This window comes from Asterias rubens, chromosome 13 (genome assembly GCF_902459465.1).
Source record: "Asterias rubens chromosome 13, eAstRub1.3, whole genome shotgun sequence".
Classification (NCBI taxonomy): domain Eukaryota; kingdom Metazoa; phylum Echinodermata; class Asteroidea; order Forcipulatida; family Asteriidae; genus Asterias; species Asterias rubens.
The window spans coordinates 277,836-292,153 of NC_047074.1; the positions used below are offsets into that span (position 1 = coordinate 277,836).

The 14,318-nt window shown below is 39.1% G+C and overlaps 1 protein-coding gene across 3 annotated transcripts in view; it reads left to right on the forward strand.

Annotated features, from left to right (window-relative positions):
• Nucleotides 1–1,140: 1,140 nt before the first annotated feature.
• The window catches only part of LOC117298842 (E3 ubiquitin-protein ligase TRIP12-like), a 36,729-nt gene continuing 23,551 nt past the window's right edge, over nucleotides 1,141–14,318 (forward strand). Inside the window, exons 1-6 of one of the 3 annotated variants that reach the window (XM_033782190.1) lie at nucleotides 1,143–1,453; nucleotides 2,780–2,932; nucleotides 11,240–11,471; nucleotides 11,727–12,497; nucleotides 12,877–13,073; nucleotides 13,464–13,554. In XM_033782190.1, coding sequence (XP_033638081.1) covers nucleotides 11,299–11,471; nucleotides 11,727–12,497; nucleotides 12,877–13,073; nucleotides 13,464–13,554 — 1,232 coding nt within the window. In that variant the 5' untranslated portion in view covers nucleotides 1,143–1,453; nucleotides 2,780–2,932; nucleotides 11,240–11,298. Of the gene's footprint in view, nucleotides 1,454–2,779; nucleotides 2,933–11,239; nucleotides 11,472–11,726; nucleotides 12,498–12,876; nucleotides 13,074–13,463; nucleotides 13,555–14,318 lie in introns of all 3 variants that reach the window. The other 2 variants (XM_033782191.1, XM_033782189.1) reach the window with 2 other exon arrangements.

Here is a 14,318-nt window from a genome sequence, read left to right on the forward strand (position 1 = left end):
CGGGGAGACTTCTTTATATTTCTTTCCTTTGTCATTCGCTGCATGACATCTTCTCATTGCACACAATTTCTTTTCTTCCTCTATGTTTTCCTATTTTTTCTCATAGTCTCCATGAGATATCTAATAATAATACATGTATACCCCTAATAATGATATTTTCGTCGCGGGATAGGGGCTGTATATAAGACGTCTTATGATTGTCAGCAACTAGCAATCCTCGGCAGGTGTTGATATTCCTCAAGAAGATACTTTGTGGTTTTCATCGAGGCCTACCATGTTAATATTTAATGACAATAAGCAGTTTCTAATCAAGGGTATAATGTATATTATAATAATGGAACCACAGAACCAGCATGTATAGGGCCTACATTATGTGTTCTTGCAGTAGGTATTATACGAAAGGTCCAATGCTCACAATCAGCAATTTTCTTTTGCAATGGAAGTCTAACAATTTTCATTAACAATTGTAATCCAACACTGACAGAATTTTTTTATTTTTGTATTGTCCATTATTATTTTTTGTTCAAATACAAAAATCCCATGGCGACTAATGGTTGAATTACAGGAAAATATACAGAGAACAAAATTGCCGGCTCCTCTCGCCTGACGGTGTCCTTCTTCCGTAAGCTTGGTTACTGATTGAGCGATGTTTCCGTTTTTTTCTCTTTATTATTTCGTTGGTTGTTTTTCTAGTGTAATTATTATTGTAATTTTCTTTTCTTGTTTATTAGGCCTAGATGTCTGATTATGAAGGCAACACTTCGTGTGCTGCTAACCTCAAAAACACGGTAATCAACTTGGAGGCTGTTTTCAATCTTTGCTCAGCAACAGACACACCGCCCAAAAAACATGTGCCTAAAAATAAAACTAATGATAATAAATAAATAAACACAACAAAAATAATGAGTAAAATAAAATAACATAAAGAAACAAACTGTATAATTAAAAATATGACAAGCATGGACTTATTAAACAATAAACAATTGTTTTGTTTGGGGGAGGGAGATTATTCATAATGCCTCATTAACAATGATAACTTTATGGAAAGCGTTGCCATAAACGGTATTGCACCGATTGAGGGCGCTGTGCAAATAGGTATGACGAACGCATCGAATAAAATGGCATAATGACACTAATCAATCTAGTAAAAGTGATAAACGAATAACTTTGGAAAATCCTTTAAATATTAACATTCTGTTTAGAAAAAAAAGTGAAAGGTCTTTTGAACTAATTTAATTATAACATCGACAACTTGTTTTTTTTCTTTATGAATTTGCTGCTGAAAAATCTTAAATCAAGACGACGGCGGAAGACCAAAAACCGGAAGGGTTTGCTCAAAGGTCAGTGTTCTGCGGGGAGGCCATTTCGTCAGGGCTGGAGAATTAATGGCTGAGAATTTCGATGAAATCTACCCGATTTAGCTGCTAAAGCTTCTTCTAAAACTCGACATTGTGTATGTATCACCTTCTTCCTTCAAAATGTTTACATTTCAGATTCATATTTTTTGTTTTGTGGGGTGATTTTGCGATTTTTATTTGATCACTTTGTGTGGTGCAATTTTATTCTGTAGTCTGGGAACTGTGTTTTTGGAAACCATTTTGTTCGGCTTTGTCGTGCACGAATCAGATCAATGCGTGACTGAATTGCGTAGCCAGGTTTGTGTTATACAATTTGTGCAACTTGGTAAATTCTATTTATGCTCTAGCCATTATGGAGTTTCCATTTTACAAGCTAATATTTGAATAAACTAAATGATAAATGTTTTATTTAAACTGCCCCTGGCTGGAGTGAGTCTGGCTTTTCAATCAAGTACAAAATTGAGTGTTCAAGTGTTGGCCATGGCATGTACCATTTTGGAGAAAAGTGGTAGAACAAGAATGGGGGGGGGGGGGGGAATGCTTGGAGTTTACCCCGTCTGGTCTGCTCTCGTCTGACTCATGACTTTTATTACATAATTTGATTATTCACAGGGATAACTCTGTAGTTATGGCGCCACCGCTTTTTCACTCATTTTTATAAAAAGGGATATCCCAGACCCATTGATGAGTGAGGTAAATTAGATACTGTATTATTTCATGATTATTTCATATTGAATGAACAAGTGGTGACGCCATACAGAAACTTTTAGAATTTTTAGACTTGGTAATCATGATTTCCTTTCATCATTATTGTCGTGTGCGTTTTAAGACTTGCGTCCCTAAAAATTCCATTGATTCTCGATCAAAATCATCAATTATTTATTCTCCAGTCCAGGTAAAAGTGCAAAAACAATAAACTATTTTAGTACAACAAGCCTATGTTAATACGGCAAACCCCGCAGAATTGCTTCTTTTATTGTTATATTGAATCAGATAACATTTTGAACAAAAATTGAAGATTTTTCTTTACCTATATTTTTGTTTTTAATAACATTGTGTTGTTTGATACAAAGTGCAGGACCTCGGATAAGTGTCTTTCTCACATTATTATTATTTTTTTGTGGTGGTGTGGGGGGGGGGGGGGGGCAGGGGGTTGTGTACATTTTTTTAATGTTAATTGTGCATGCCTCGTGCCATTCATTAAAAAAATATTTGCACTATGAGTTGAAGTAGGGGGCGTATAGAATGATCCATTTACGGAGGCAAAGCTGAGTGGAATTCCATTTTTCAACAAACATTGTTCGTGGTGAATAATTACCGAAATGTAAGTTTGTTGAAATATAATGTATACGATCTGCCTGCATAATTTCTTTCTTCACTTGCACCTTTACGGCTGTGACACCACACTGCACGCATCCCAGTTTAGCCAAATTTGTGCTGCAAAGGGATCACACTACTCAAGACTCAAGACTGGGTGTTTGCAAAGGGATCACACTACTCAAGACTCAAGACTGGGTGTTTGCAAAGGGATCACACTACTCAAGACTCAAGACTGGGTGTTTTATACACTTAGGGTACGCTTCTTAATTAAAATACAATCTTGCTTGGTATTTATTTATAAACAAATAAACAGCAAGCGTAATGTTTCATGGAACGCTCCTTTTGTACAGAGTGTGCCTACACTTACATAGGCCTACACTCAGCATACATTTACAATCACAACTTACATAACCAGGGCGTTATACAACAATGAGTTGATTAACAATACAGCATCAGACATGTAGTGTATTAACCATTCTGTTACATGATGCAAAGATATTGACCTTGTTTACAAGACGCAGTTTCATTGAACTAGAAATATTAAGCAGGAAATATTGCTTAACAATTTCTGCTAAGTAAAAGGGAGCAGGATACGTAAATAAATTGTGCATGTAACATGGTATTTTTGCTGGTAACCTTATTCTGGTAAGCATAATTATTTTGTGCTTTGCTACTTTTTGTGCTTTTAGTTTTAAAAGCAGCTCTATGAAATTTTGCCCTGAGTATAATTATGTCATTTTAATCATTCTGGGCAAGTGAGTTAAGACGATTGGTTGAAGCTTAGCAAAATCAAATGTAAGCAAACATGATGAACAACATGCCAAAATAATGTATTATTTATATTTAAAGTTTTGACTGGCACCCCTAAGAAAGATATTGACAAAATAGGGGGAGTGCAATAAATCAACATCTATTGGCTAGATAGCTCAGTTGGTAGAGTACTGACACGTCATTCAATCCGAAGGTCGAAGGTTCAAATCCCCCTTTGTTTAATCCAAAATTTAAACATTTTGTTTGTATGGTTATGGGGTTTGGTTTGGTGGATACTATTGCAAAAATGCAGATTTTAGTGATGTTAAATAACAACATTAAAACTAACTGTACATGATGTACATTGTACTATGCATGCATTGGCCACCTTCCACTGCCTGCACCCATACAATACCATGGACTCAATGGTGATGTGTGCATACATGCTTAAAAACTTGTAATAAACACATTATGCATGAATGAAGTTAAGGTCATCAGTCAACTAAAAGCCCTTGGCACTCAACACAAACACCCTCATGTACTCATGGAGGAATAATGCAGATGTGATGCCATACAAGACTCTTGGGTCCTGTATCAGGTTTATGTATCACTAAAGAACTGTGTACATTGCACCAACATGTATCAAGTAATACGGCACAAGGGAAATTAACTGAGTAAAGTTGAGATCATTTGGGTTGTATTGTAGGTAGACCACCACCATAGTTCTTGTTAGCTCAGTTGGCAGAGCGCAGGCACGTTAATCCAGATGTCAATGGTTCAGTTCCTGCTTGAGTAAATTTTTTTTTGTTTAACCACAAATTAAGCATGGAGGAAGACATGCAACCTTTACTTAAACAATGTACACGTATGCAGTGTACGCATTGTATAGAGGGTGTGCCACATGTACTCAGCATTCTTGAAAGGAGCTGAGTTTCTATAATGTGTCCATACACATGATGTACCACATGAATGTTCAGGTACTACATGTACCCAAGACATGGGCAATACACCATGTAAATGTAGGCTAAACATGAAATTGTAGGTTTACATGTAACACTGTATTTTTGCACTTTGATTCTGGCCATTTAATAATAATAATAATAATAATAATAATAATAATAATAATAATAATAATAATAATAATAATAATAATAATAATAAGACTTGTAATGCGCACATATCCACCCTGCTGGGTGTTCAAGGCGCTGGGTGTTTAAGGTATCTTCACAGTGAATTCACATCATAAATAATCCTAGACATAAAACTGTTCAATATTGTGTTTGATTCACACTAGATAAATTAGTTATATAGCCAGTGGATGGGTCTCTTGCTTTATTGCTAATTCATTCCAGTCGCTATTCCTTAAACTTAATCTTTCACCGGGATTAAATCAATCAGATACAGGAGTTAGATGCAGAAGTTTTTCCTGTATGCATTATCTTGATCAGTAATCATGAACCGGTTGGGTATGATTCACCTTATGGTACATAGCAGGGGACCGTGGAGGCTCGGAGTTAATTCTGTGGTTTATGTGGTAGAGTCTGGCTGGTTACTGAATGGGCGGGGCAGTATAGCAGACACCCCCCCCCCCTGTAAGGGAGGGGGGGGGGATCACCGTGTTTTGTGAAGTTACAATGTATTAAATAGTTTTTTCTACACGTATCTTAAAATACATTGAATAGGTTTTCTGTTTTAGTGCGCCAGTTTTATACCTACAATGTACATGAAGTAACCCTACCTACCATACATGACGTGCATACACAATGTAAAAAAGATGTTTTCATATTATATCACAGTTGAAAAGGGTCACGGCCCAAAAGACTGCATGTTATGTTCATGTGTACACAGAACACGTATCCACTGGCATCGATAGTGGCAAACCTTTCATGTTACTTTGCAAATCATTTTGACAAAAATTATCAATTAGATTCAGTCAATCACATCTTGTATATGTAGGCCTATAAATTCATGTTAACTTGTGCCGAAGGGACTGATTGAGTTTAATGGCACTACAATCATGGAAAGTAGATTTTATGAGGCTAGGGTATTACATGTATACTTACCAGCAACTGACTACTCTGTTTTATTTGTAATTATTGCACTGTGTTATGTTTACAAGGGTTTGAAAATAGCTAGTAAAATGAAGGGCAGGCCTCAAATTACAATGATAACCAGGGCACCCGCAGCAATGGCCCTGTGTTTCCCTGTGCTTTTGCTGCATGGTACCCAATATATCCCTGTATGCTTAGTTTTTTAAAGGCAAGGGCACCAAGGCATGGAGGCAATTGCCTGAAGTATCAGGCCTGCCAATGCAAATTCAGCCCTGATACTTCGGCTTTTAAGGGGCACGGCAGTTTTGCCTTGACTTTTTGTAAAAATTTAGGGCACCAAGGCAATTTTCAAAAATTTGGAAGGGCATCACGGCAATCATAAAAAACTTGCGAAGGGCACGACAGCGGTTTAAAAAAAAAACTCTGAGTTGCCTGTAAAAAATAGTTCTTCCAATTTTTCCATTTTCTAACTGTTACCTAATGAAAAAAGAAAGCATTCATTAACTCAACAAAATAAAGAACAACTACTTACAATACACTATAAATAATTTTTGTTCATACGTAATCCTACTATTGGTCATGCACGTTGTGTAGTTTTTCGTCGAGACGCTAAAATTCCCACGTAACTGCTCCATTTTGACACGATGTTGACAGAATAAATGCATGCGGTGCGCGACGACTATGCCGACATGATGGTACATCACATGTACCAAGCATGGGGAAAACCACTATCCCAGCATGCACAGACCTGCGAGTCTTCGTCTCAAGGCATTTAGCGTTGGTTCGTGTAATTTTACCACTAGAGGGCGTTTAATCTCACGCTATCGCTTTGTTCCGAAACGCCCTCTAGCGTTCAATGTTTTGAGTATTTTTTTGTTGACGCAAAGAACAACGACTAACGGGCCTGAAATCTGCTGTTGTGCCTTACGTGCGTGAAATTGGGGTATATTTCTTTGCGTAAAAGTTTACACAGATATCGGGACTTTTTGGCTTCTTTTCGAACTTGGGCAACGTTGAATATAATTTTTTTTCGGGAGGAAGGGCACGGCGACAATGATGAGAAAAGGGCACGGCAATCATTGCCGTGAAAAATTGGGTTTTTGAAGGGCATTGCGGCAATCGGTAGGGGCAACGACGGCAATTGCCGTCGTTGCCGTCGTGAAGTATCAGGGCTGCAAATCCCAATTCAAGTTTTCCTGTGATGGAAGTGCCCCCTTGACAGAGGAAAATTGTCGTTCCCCTTCTAGAGCGAAGTTCAAGGCCAAGGAAGGTAGTTAAAATGTTAGCAGTTTGGGACGAACGCTAAACGTAATAATTACGTGCACTTCCTGTGAGGAATGTTATGGGTGGCATGACACCAACATTTGAGGATTTCATTAAGTGGCTTGGAACTTACGGTAGGAGTTGCTCGTGTTAAATATATCATGGGGTCTTTTTGAAACCTCTGACTCCAGCTACAGGCTCTGACTGCTGATGTTTGAACCACAGCCTGCAAAATACACAGTAATATGCTTGATGGTCAAGCTGCAGTGCGCAGAGCCTTAGCCAGAGATGGAGCACAAGCCAAGGTTTGAGAAAGGCCCTACACACTCTCCAGTATAGGCTTGTAGGTCAAGCTGCAGTGTGCGGAGCCTAAGCCAGAGACTGAGCACAAGCCAAGCTTTGAGAAACGCCCTTGGTTGTCAGAACATTTTTTAATCTTCGTAGCGAGGAGTATGATATGGAGGTAAAGATGGGGAGATTGGGGTCCAGACCATTATGGATCAATGGTCGAGAACAGATGAAAATAGCAGGACAAACAAAGTAATTTTGTACCATCAGGAACTGCAAGCACTAGAGAGAGAGAGAGCTCAGTTGAACTTGATCAAAATTAGATAAAAAGTGTTTTGATTGGGTAGAGTTTCCTGAAAATGTGAATTATTGGTACAAGTATATTTAGTTTACATTTGAACCAATATGTAACGTATAAAAAGTGTGTTTACATGTTTGGGTACTGTATTTTACGAACAGTATTTGTCTTTCCCGTTGATGTATCTTCCATGGTCTTGTCATTTCCTTCCTCCATGAGCTTTCGATAGATGTACATTGTACATGTAGAAGGTCTGCTAATCAATTGAGTTAGCAAATTGTAGGACCTCTGAGATTAGTAACTCCAATTGTTGGTGATTTGGGGCACATTATGGTGTAATCCTACATTATGCATGAAGGAAAGAATTAATCAAAATTCACACTGAATGTTAATGAGGAAGGGCCATGGAAGGTCACATGTTTGTTTGCATTGATTTTTAAGCACCCATTGATTTGTGAGTATCATCAAACAGATGACAAAGACAAATCAGTAAAAACCTTGGGCAACCAACCCTCCAAAATCCAACTGCACCTTTTGTTTGATCTTGTTGGATTCAGTATGTGGGTCCTTTCTCTATGGATTGAGTGATGCGCTAATAAACATACAATGGGCCTTTGTTTATTTGCAAAGATTGCCTTTTAAAACAAAGGATTAACACTGGATTGTGTTTCAGTTCAGCAGGCTTTGGCCAAACTTCCAATGTTTGGGTCCAGAATGCCCTAAAATTTGAACAAATCCTAGGGGACACCATGATATGTAGGGCAGGGGAAATGCCAATGTTATGTGTTGGGCTTCACAATGTACAGTCATGTGTCATGATAACGCTGCATTAGCTGCATGGCATCCTGTGTACCCTCTAATATAATGATAGTGCTGAGTCATTATTTGGAAGGGAGCAGACTGTTTCTATTCACTGTAGTTTTGTGTAGTCATAATGAGGTGGGATGTGTAAACACCAATATGCAGGGATTGTGTGAGTGTCCATTAAAAGCCAAGCATGACTTCATGATAGTCTCCCCTGCAGCAGTTAGTACAGTTTCTGTGAATCAAAACCACTAAGTGCCCTTGAGTGGTCTAGAATCCTATGTGCACACCCACATAATGTAAGCACATTACACACTGAATTATACATGATACATGTACACACAAGGGTACAATGTACACATCATTCGGTCATACAAGCATAAGCACCCTGGACTGTGATCATGCACCCTGGACTGCGATCATGCACCCTGGACTGTGATCATGCACCCTGGACTGTGATCATGCACCCTGGACTGTGATCATGCACCCTGGACTGTGATCATGCACCCTGGACTGTGATCATGCACCCTGGACTGTGATCATGCACCCTGGACTGTGATCATGCACCCTGGACTGTGATCATGCATCCTGGACTGCGATCATGCACCCTGGACTGTGATCATGCACCCTGGACTGTGATCATGCACCCTGGACTGCGATCATGCACCCTGGACCATGGAGGTAGCCTGGACTGCGATCATGCACCCTGGACTGCGATCATGCACCCTGGACCATGGAGGTAGCCTGGACTGTGATCATGCACCCTGGACTGCGATCATGCACCCTGGACCATGGAGGTAGCCTGGACTGCGATCATGCACCCTGGACCATGGAGGTAGCTTGGACTGTGATCATGCACCCTAACTCTTACATTGTTCCTTGTGGAATATATTGCCCTAATTTGCAGTTAGTTTTAAAACGTATGTCATAATTAATGTTAATAGGACACTGAGCTTGGTTAATCTTGCCGCAATGTGAATATGTTTCAAGTGTTTTAGTGTGTTTAATGTTGAAGCATTTGTGACGGTGTAGGCAAGATTAATTTGATCATGAGAACGTTATTTTTTCTTCCTAAAAAATTAGTTTTATGCAGTGAACACAAAACAGCAACTGTTTTGGAACACCCTGTTTTACCGTCACTTAAAGTGATAGATAATAAGTGAGTAATTTAGACATGTTGTTTGAATAAAAAAATATTTAAAAAACATCTTTGGGTAGTTCTAAATTCTTACTGGCACAATGTTCTGGTATGGAGTAGTTTTCTTGATGTGCAAACACATCATTAAATTCAGTTCAAATACCAATTTGTATTTAACTGGTTCAGTTCATTAGACAACCATAACACCATACGTTGCTGCGGGCAAACATATTGTTAATAATTGTTTCTATGGTATACATTGCTGCGGGCAAACATATTGTTAATAATTGTTTCTATGGTATTTCCAGTAATCCCTTTGCATGATCCATGACCATATTCGTGATAGATTAACGTTTAAATCTTTTTCGTGGAGTCGAGTGATCTTGACCTTGTTTGCTAATTAGCATAATTAATTAAATTATTACATCTGGTCATGATCGTAATCTTATCACGCAAGATCTGCTTGTACATATATGTATTATAGAATTATTTATGGTATATAAATATGGGCAGATATTTCAGGTTGCACATACATGTTACAGAATTACTGCTCAGGATACTTGAAAACACAGGCAAATAATCCATGCTATTTTTGCCCTTACATACTTGTGTTTATCAAATCAATTTTGAAGCCCTGGCCTCATACAAATGTCTTAAAATAAGAAGTAAAAACAAAATCTGCGATGTGCAGGCATAATATTCTTCCTGCTCAGCTTTAGTCTGATTTTCGATTTTTGTTTTGCCCTTCGAAAATCGGCAAAAGTGATTGAAATTTCTATTTTTAAGCTCACACCATGTGCATGGTGTAAGTTAGCCCTTGAATTTGATGAAATTGTCCTGCTTTTTTCCAAGGGCCGAATATCACGTCTGATTATGATTACTTAGTGCAGTCCATCTTGATAACCTTATGAACATCTGGATATAAATAAGACCCACTAAGGATTGAAGTTGAAATGAATTGAATTGAGCATACAGTCTATGTATGTACTGCCTTTGTGTCAGGCCTCATGCATTGTTCATAAATGCATCCTGAGCTCAGATATTCTGTATGCATTGACCCCCATGCATCAATTGAATCTCTGCATAGACAAGCATTATAAATTACAGGAATGTAGATCTATCTAGTATGGGATCTAGACGCCTAATATGCCAATATTTTATGAGTTACAGACGCCTGTAATTTCATCCTTCACAGGGCAGTGCCACTTTTCTGTAGGTAGCGACTATCCATAATGATATTGTAATGTCTACGTGTAAGGGGAAATTATTTGATTAACAAGGTCACCAGAAGTGCAACCATTGAGTTATTACTTGCTATATTAGAGAGACTACTCCAGTGGTTTTATATGACACTAATTAAAGCCCAGTCAATGTAATCTATTGTATACATTATATTGTGAGTTGAACAAAGACAAGAGTGGGACTTGAATCTTTGACCTATGAATTTACATGGTAGTGCTCTACCAACTGAGCTATTGGCAGTCTCTATGTTTTGTCAATATCTTTGTTTGTACTGATGTTAAATATCCACTGTACCTGTACTAAATGTTTTATGTATGTGTGGATATTAGGCCATGTTCACTCTCTGAATTGCAAATACGCATGCAAAGCGAATTTTGGTGCACATGGCTGTTTTTGCAGTGAATGTTTTGCAGACAGTTCAATTGTTGCAAATTTTTCATTGCCAATTTGTGATGTCAAAATTTGTTTGTCACTTGAATTTGCATCCCCAGGAAGTATAAACAGGGCTTTAAGCTACGACAAGTGTGATTACACGTATTACCATTGTTAAATGCCTTATTTCAATGCCAAATCGTTATACATGTGAATTCATTTAGTCTTTGCACAAGGCGCAATATACATTTTCCTCATAGAAGTGCCCCCTTTCCAGAGGGAAATTGTCGTGGACCTTCACATGTGAAGTTCAAGACCTATTACTAACAAGATATTGTGTTGATTATTCCAACAGAAGCTAGAGCCATAAAAGCGTTGGGCTGGGTATGTCTCCGTCTTGGACCGCCGCCTATTATGGCCGACCACAACCCTAGTCTCCACCAATCAGGGGGGTCTCATCACCAGCGTCGCACAACTAGACGTGGCACAACAACTGCCGCTTCCACCTCTGTCAATCATTTTGAATCTTCTGTGTTTGTCAACGCCCAGCAAGCAGCTCCAAGCAGCAAGAATAGCTCAAAAAGAAGGTGGGGGATCAAACCTTGTTCAAGTCTCAAAATAACCCATGGCACCTACAGCGATTGCCGTTGTGCTTTTGCTTTGGTGCCCCTTTGTAAGGTTACAACTTTACCATTCTCGGATGTTGTCAACCCAGTGCATCTTTGGTCTCAAGCATATTAAAGTTAGTTGTGGAAACACTGTGGCGGAAATATATCCTGATTGTTTATAGAGTAGTTGTGCATTTCACCTTATCTCATTTTAAAGTTTTTATTTTGTTGCAGTAATTTTAAGGTAACCGGCGAAGCTTCAAAGCGTAAATCGGAGCCATTAAATCTAAGCATCCCAACTAAACAACCACCACGTGAGATCCAGGAAGTCAAACTGAACGCTACCATCCAATTTGGCCATCTCGGCCCTGGATTGACCCCAAGCATCATCACTAAACATCCCACACCACACGACATTAAACCCTCAAGTGAACTGAATGCAAATACCTTTGACAGACACCTGAACTTCGACCACAGCTCTGGCCCTGGGTTGTTCTTGAACCATAGTCGAGATCCGTCGCAGAGTGGAGTTGTCCCTGAGGAGTTTAAGGACTCTAGCATCATTGTTCCCGGCAGAGGCCTAGGTAAGAAGCGTAAGGCCAGTAGTTCCTCAGCGTCTTCGGCAAGCGAATCCACCATTGGGGAGAAACACAGCAAGCTACGGCTGCGTTCAGCCAGTACTGACCATCCTGAATCTGAGACTGGGGAGACAACTTTGCCAGGACTCAACGAAGAGATCCCGTTGATCACCTTCAGGTCTCTGCGCTCATTCTCCAGGGATCATCCATACCAGTACGAGGCCTTAGACTACTACGCACCGCGCCGGACACCAGGCAGGACGAGTGCCCAAAGGAGGGCTGCCCCACCCTGGGGCGCCGGACCATCAGCAACAGTTTCCACCCCTCCGACAACGTCAACAAAGACCGAGTCCAAGGCACTATCAGCCGCTACTACGTCTACTTCTGGGACGCCAAAGTCACGCTTGGGTGGTATCTCTTACCATAGGTATATGTTACTTAAAAATCTCTCTCCACGTATTATTATATTACATCCTGCTTGAAAATTACTCACTACATGAATTTACCACTTATTCATGCCTGTACATCATTTCATGAACTACTGCTTGGCTTCTTAATTATTATACACACCCTACGAGCGACAAAGTTGCCAGTAAGTCCCAAAGACAACCAGAGTATACTGTTTGAATCGCCGTGACTTCGACGTCTCTTTTATAAGCCAACACTGCCACAATACAAATTTCATACATGGTTGTACCCGCAATTTTACATTTTTTTTAGTTAGTTCTTAAAAGTGCCATTTTATAGTGCCCATCTATGTGTACATAACAATTCATGTAACCTTAATCTCTTTTTGTTGATCATAGATCGTCAGAAAACACATCGACAGATCCATCTACTGGTGTCCCATCCCAGCCATCTACGTCCGGTGTAAGCACCCGTCAGAAGGCCAATAGAGGGCGGGCTTCATCAACTCCTTGTCCCGCTGGAACTGAAGAGAAAGGAACAGCTTTGCCGTCCAGTCTTAAGGGTCCTTTGAAAGGAAGGACCACCTCAAGCAAAAGTGAGTCAAGTCACGAGTGAAGACAACTCCAAAAATGCACAGCTCAATTTTAATTTGGCAAAAAAATAGTTAATGGCCTGACGTTTCGACCCTAGCAGAGTCTTTCTTGAAGGCTTTGAGAAAGACTCTGCCAGGGTCGAAACAACAGACCATTATTTTTTTTTTTTTTTACATTTATACCATAGGTCCTTTTGGTTGGTAAGCAGTTTGCAACAGTTTATTCTATTTTCTCTATTTGAATTTTAGGATTGTTTATTTTGTGTATGTTTTGACAGCTTTTAAGAAAGACTCTGCTAGGGCTGAAACATCACGCCATTAACTATTTGATGGGGTATACTAAATGAATGTAAAACGGGTAACTATTTTGTTTTTTTGTGATTTTTTCTTCAGGCAAGTCTAAGGCGAGGACCTCATCTCCGAAACCAGATAGCTCAAGGCCACGTGCCACAGACACCAACACGGGAACCTGTGCCAGCACCAGGTAAGAACCACTATCTTTATCAGGATACTGAGAATGTGTAATATCAATAGATTGCTTCCTCTAGGGCCCATTATCATAGGACTGCTTAAGCACAAAACAATATGCTTAGCACAAAACAATATGCTTAGCACAAAACAATATGCTTACCTGGATAAAGTACCGTGTCACAAGTACAATATGTGACTAGTATCGTGCTCGTTTGTGCTTAGTAGAACATTTGTAAGCATTATTTTCTGCTAACCAGCTCTCTGAAGTTTTGCCCTGATAGGAAATTAGTATGGTTTACATTGGTTTGAATGGAACAAAACCAAGATGTCTGCACTGTGCTGAGTTTATAATATTATTCCATAATGATGACAATATTATGTTAAATTTGCATCGGGGATAAAGAATATTAATTTTGGTTTACCTATATACACCGCTGTGTGGAAGCACTGTATATGAGTCACTTTCCCAAGTCATGTGAAATAAAAATCAAAGGAATATTACTCGGGTGGGATGACAATATTGATTCTCCACATCTAAATTGTACATTAGTCAATCCTTCTATTGAGTCATTCAATGATGTACTATGTCACCCTGTAGTGCACTATCATAAAATGAAAAAGTTAACTACACACTAATTTCTCATATTGAATGACTATTCAATATCATTCAATAGGTTTTGTATTATGATAAAGGCAATGTTAAGCCAGTCTGCTATATGATATTAGGAGTCATGTGCTGAGTGCATCTTAACTGCACACACTTGATCAGTCAATATC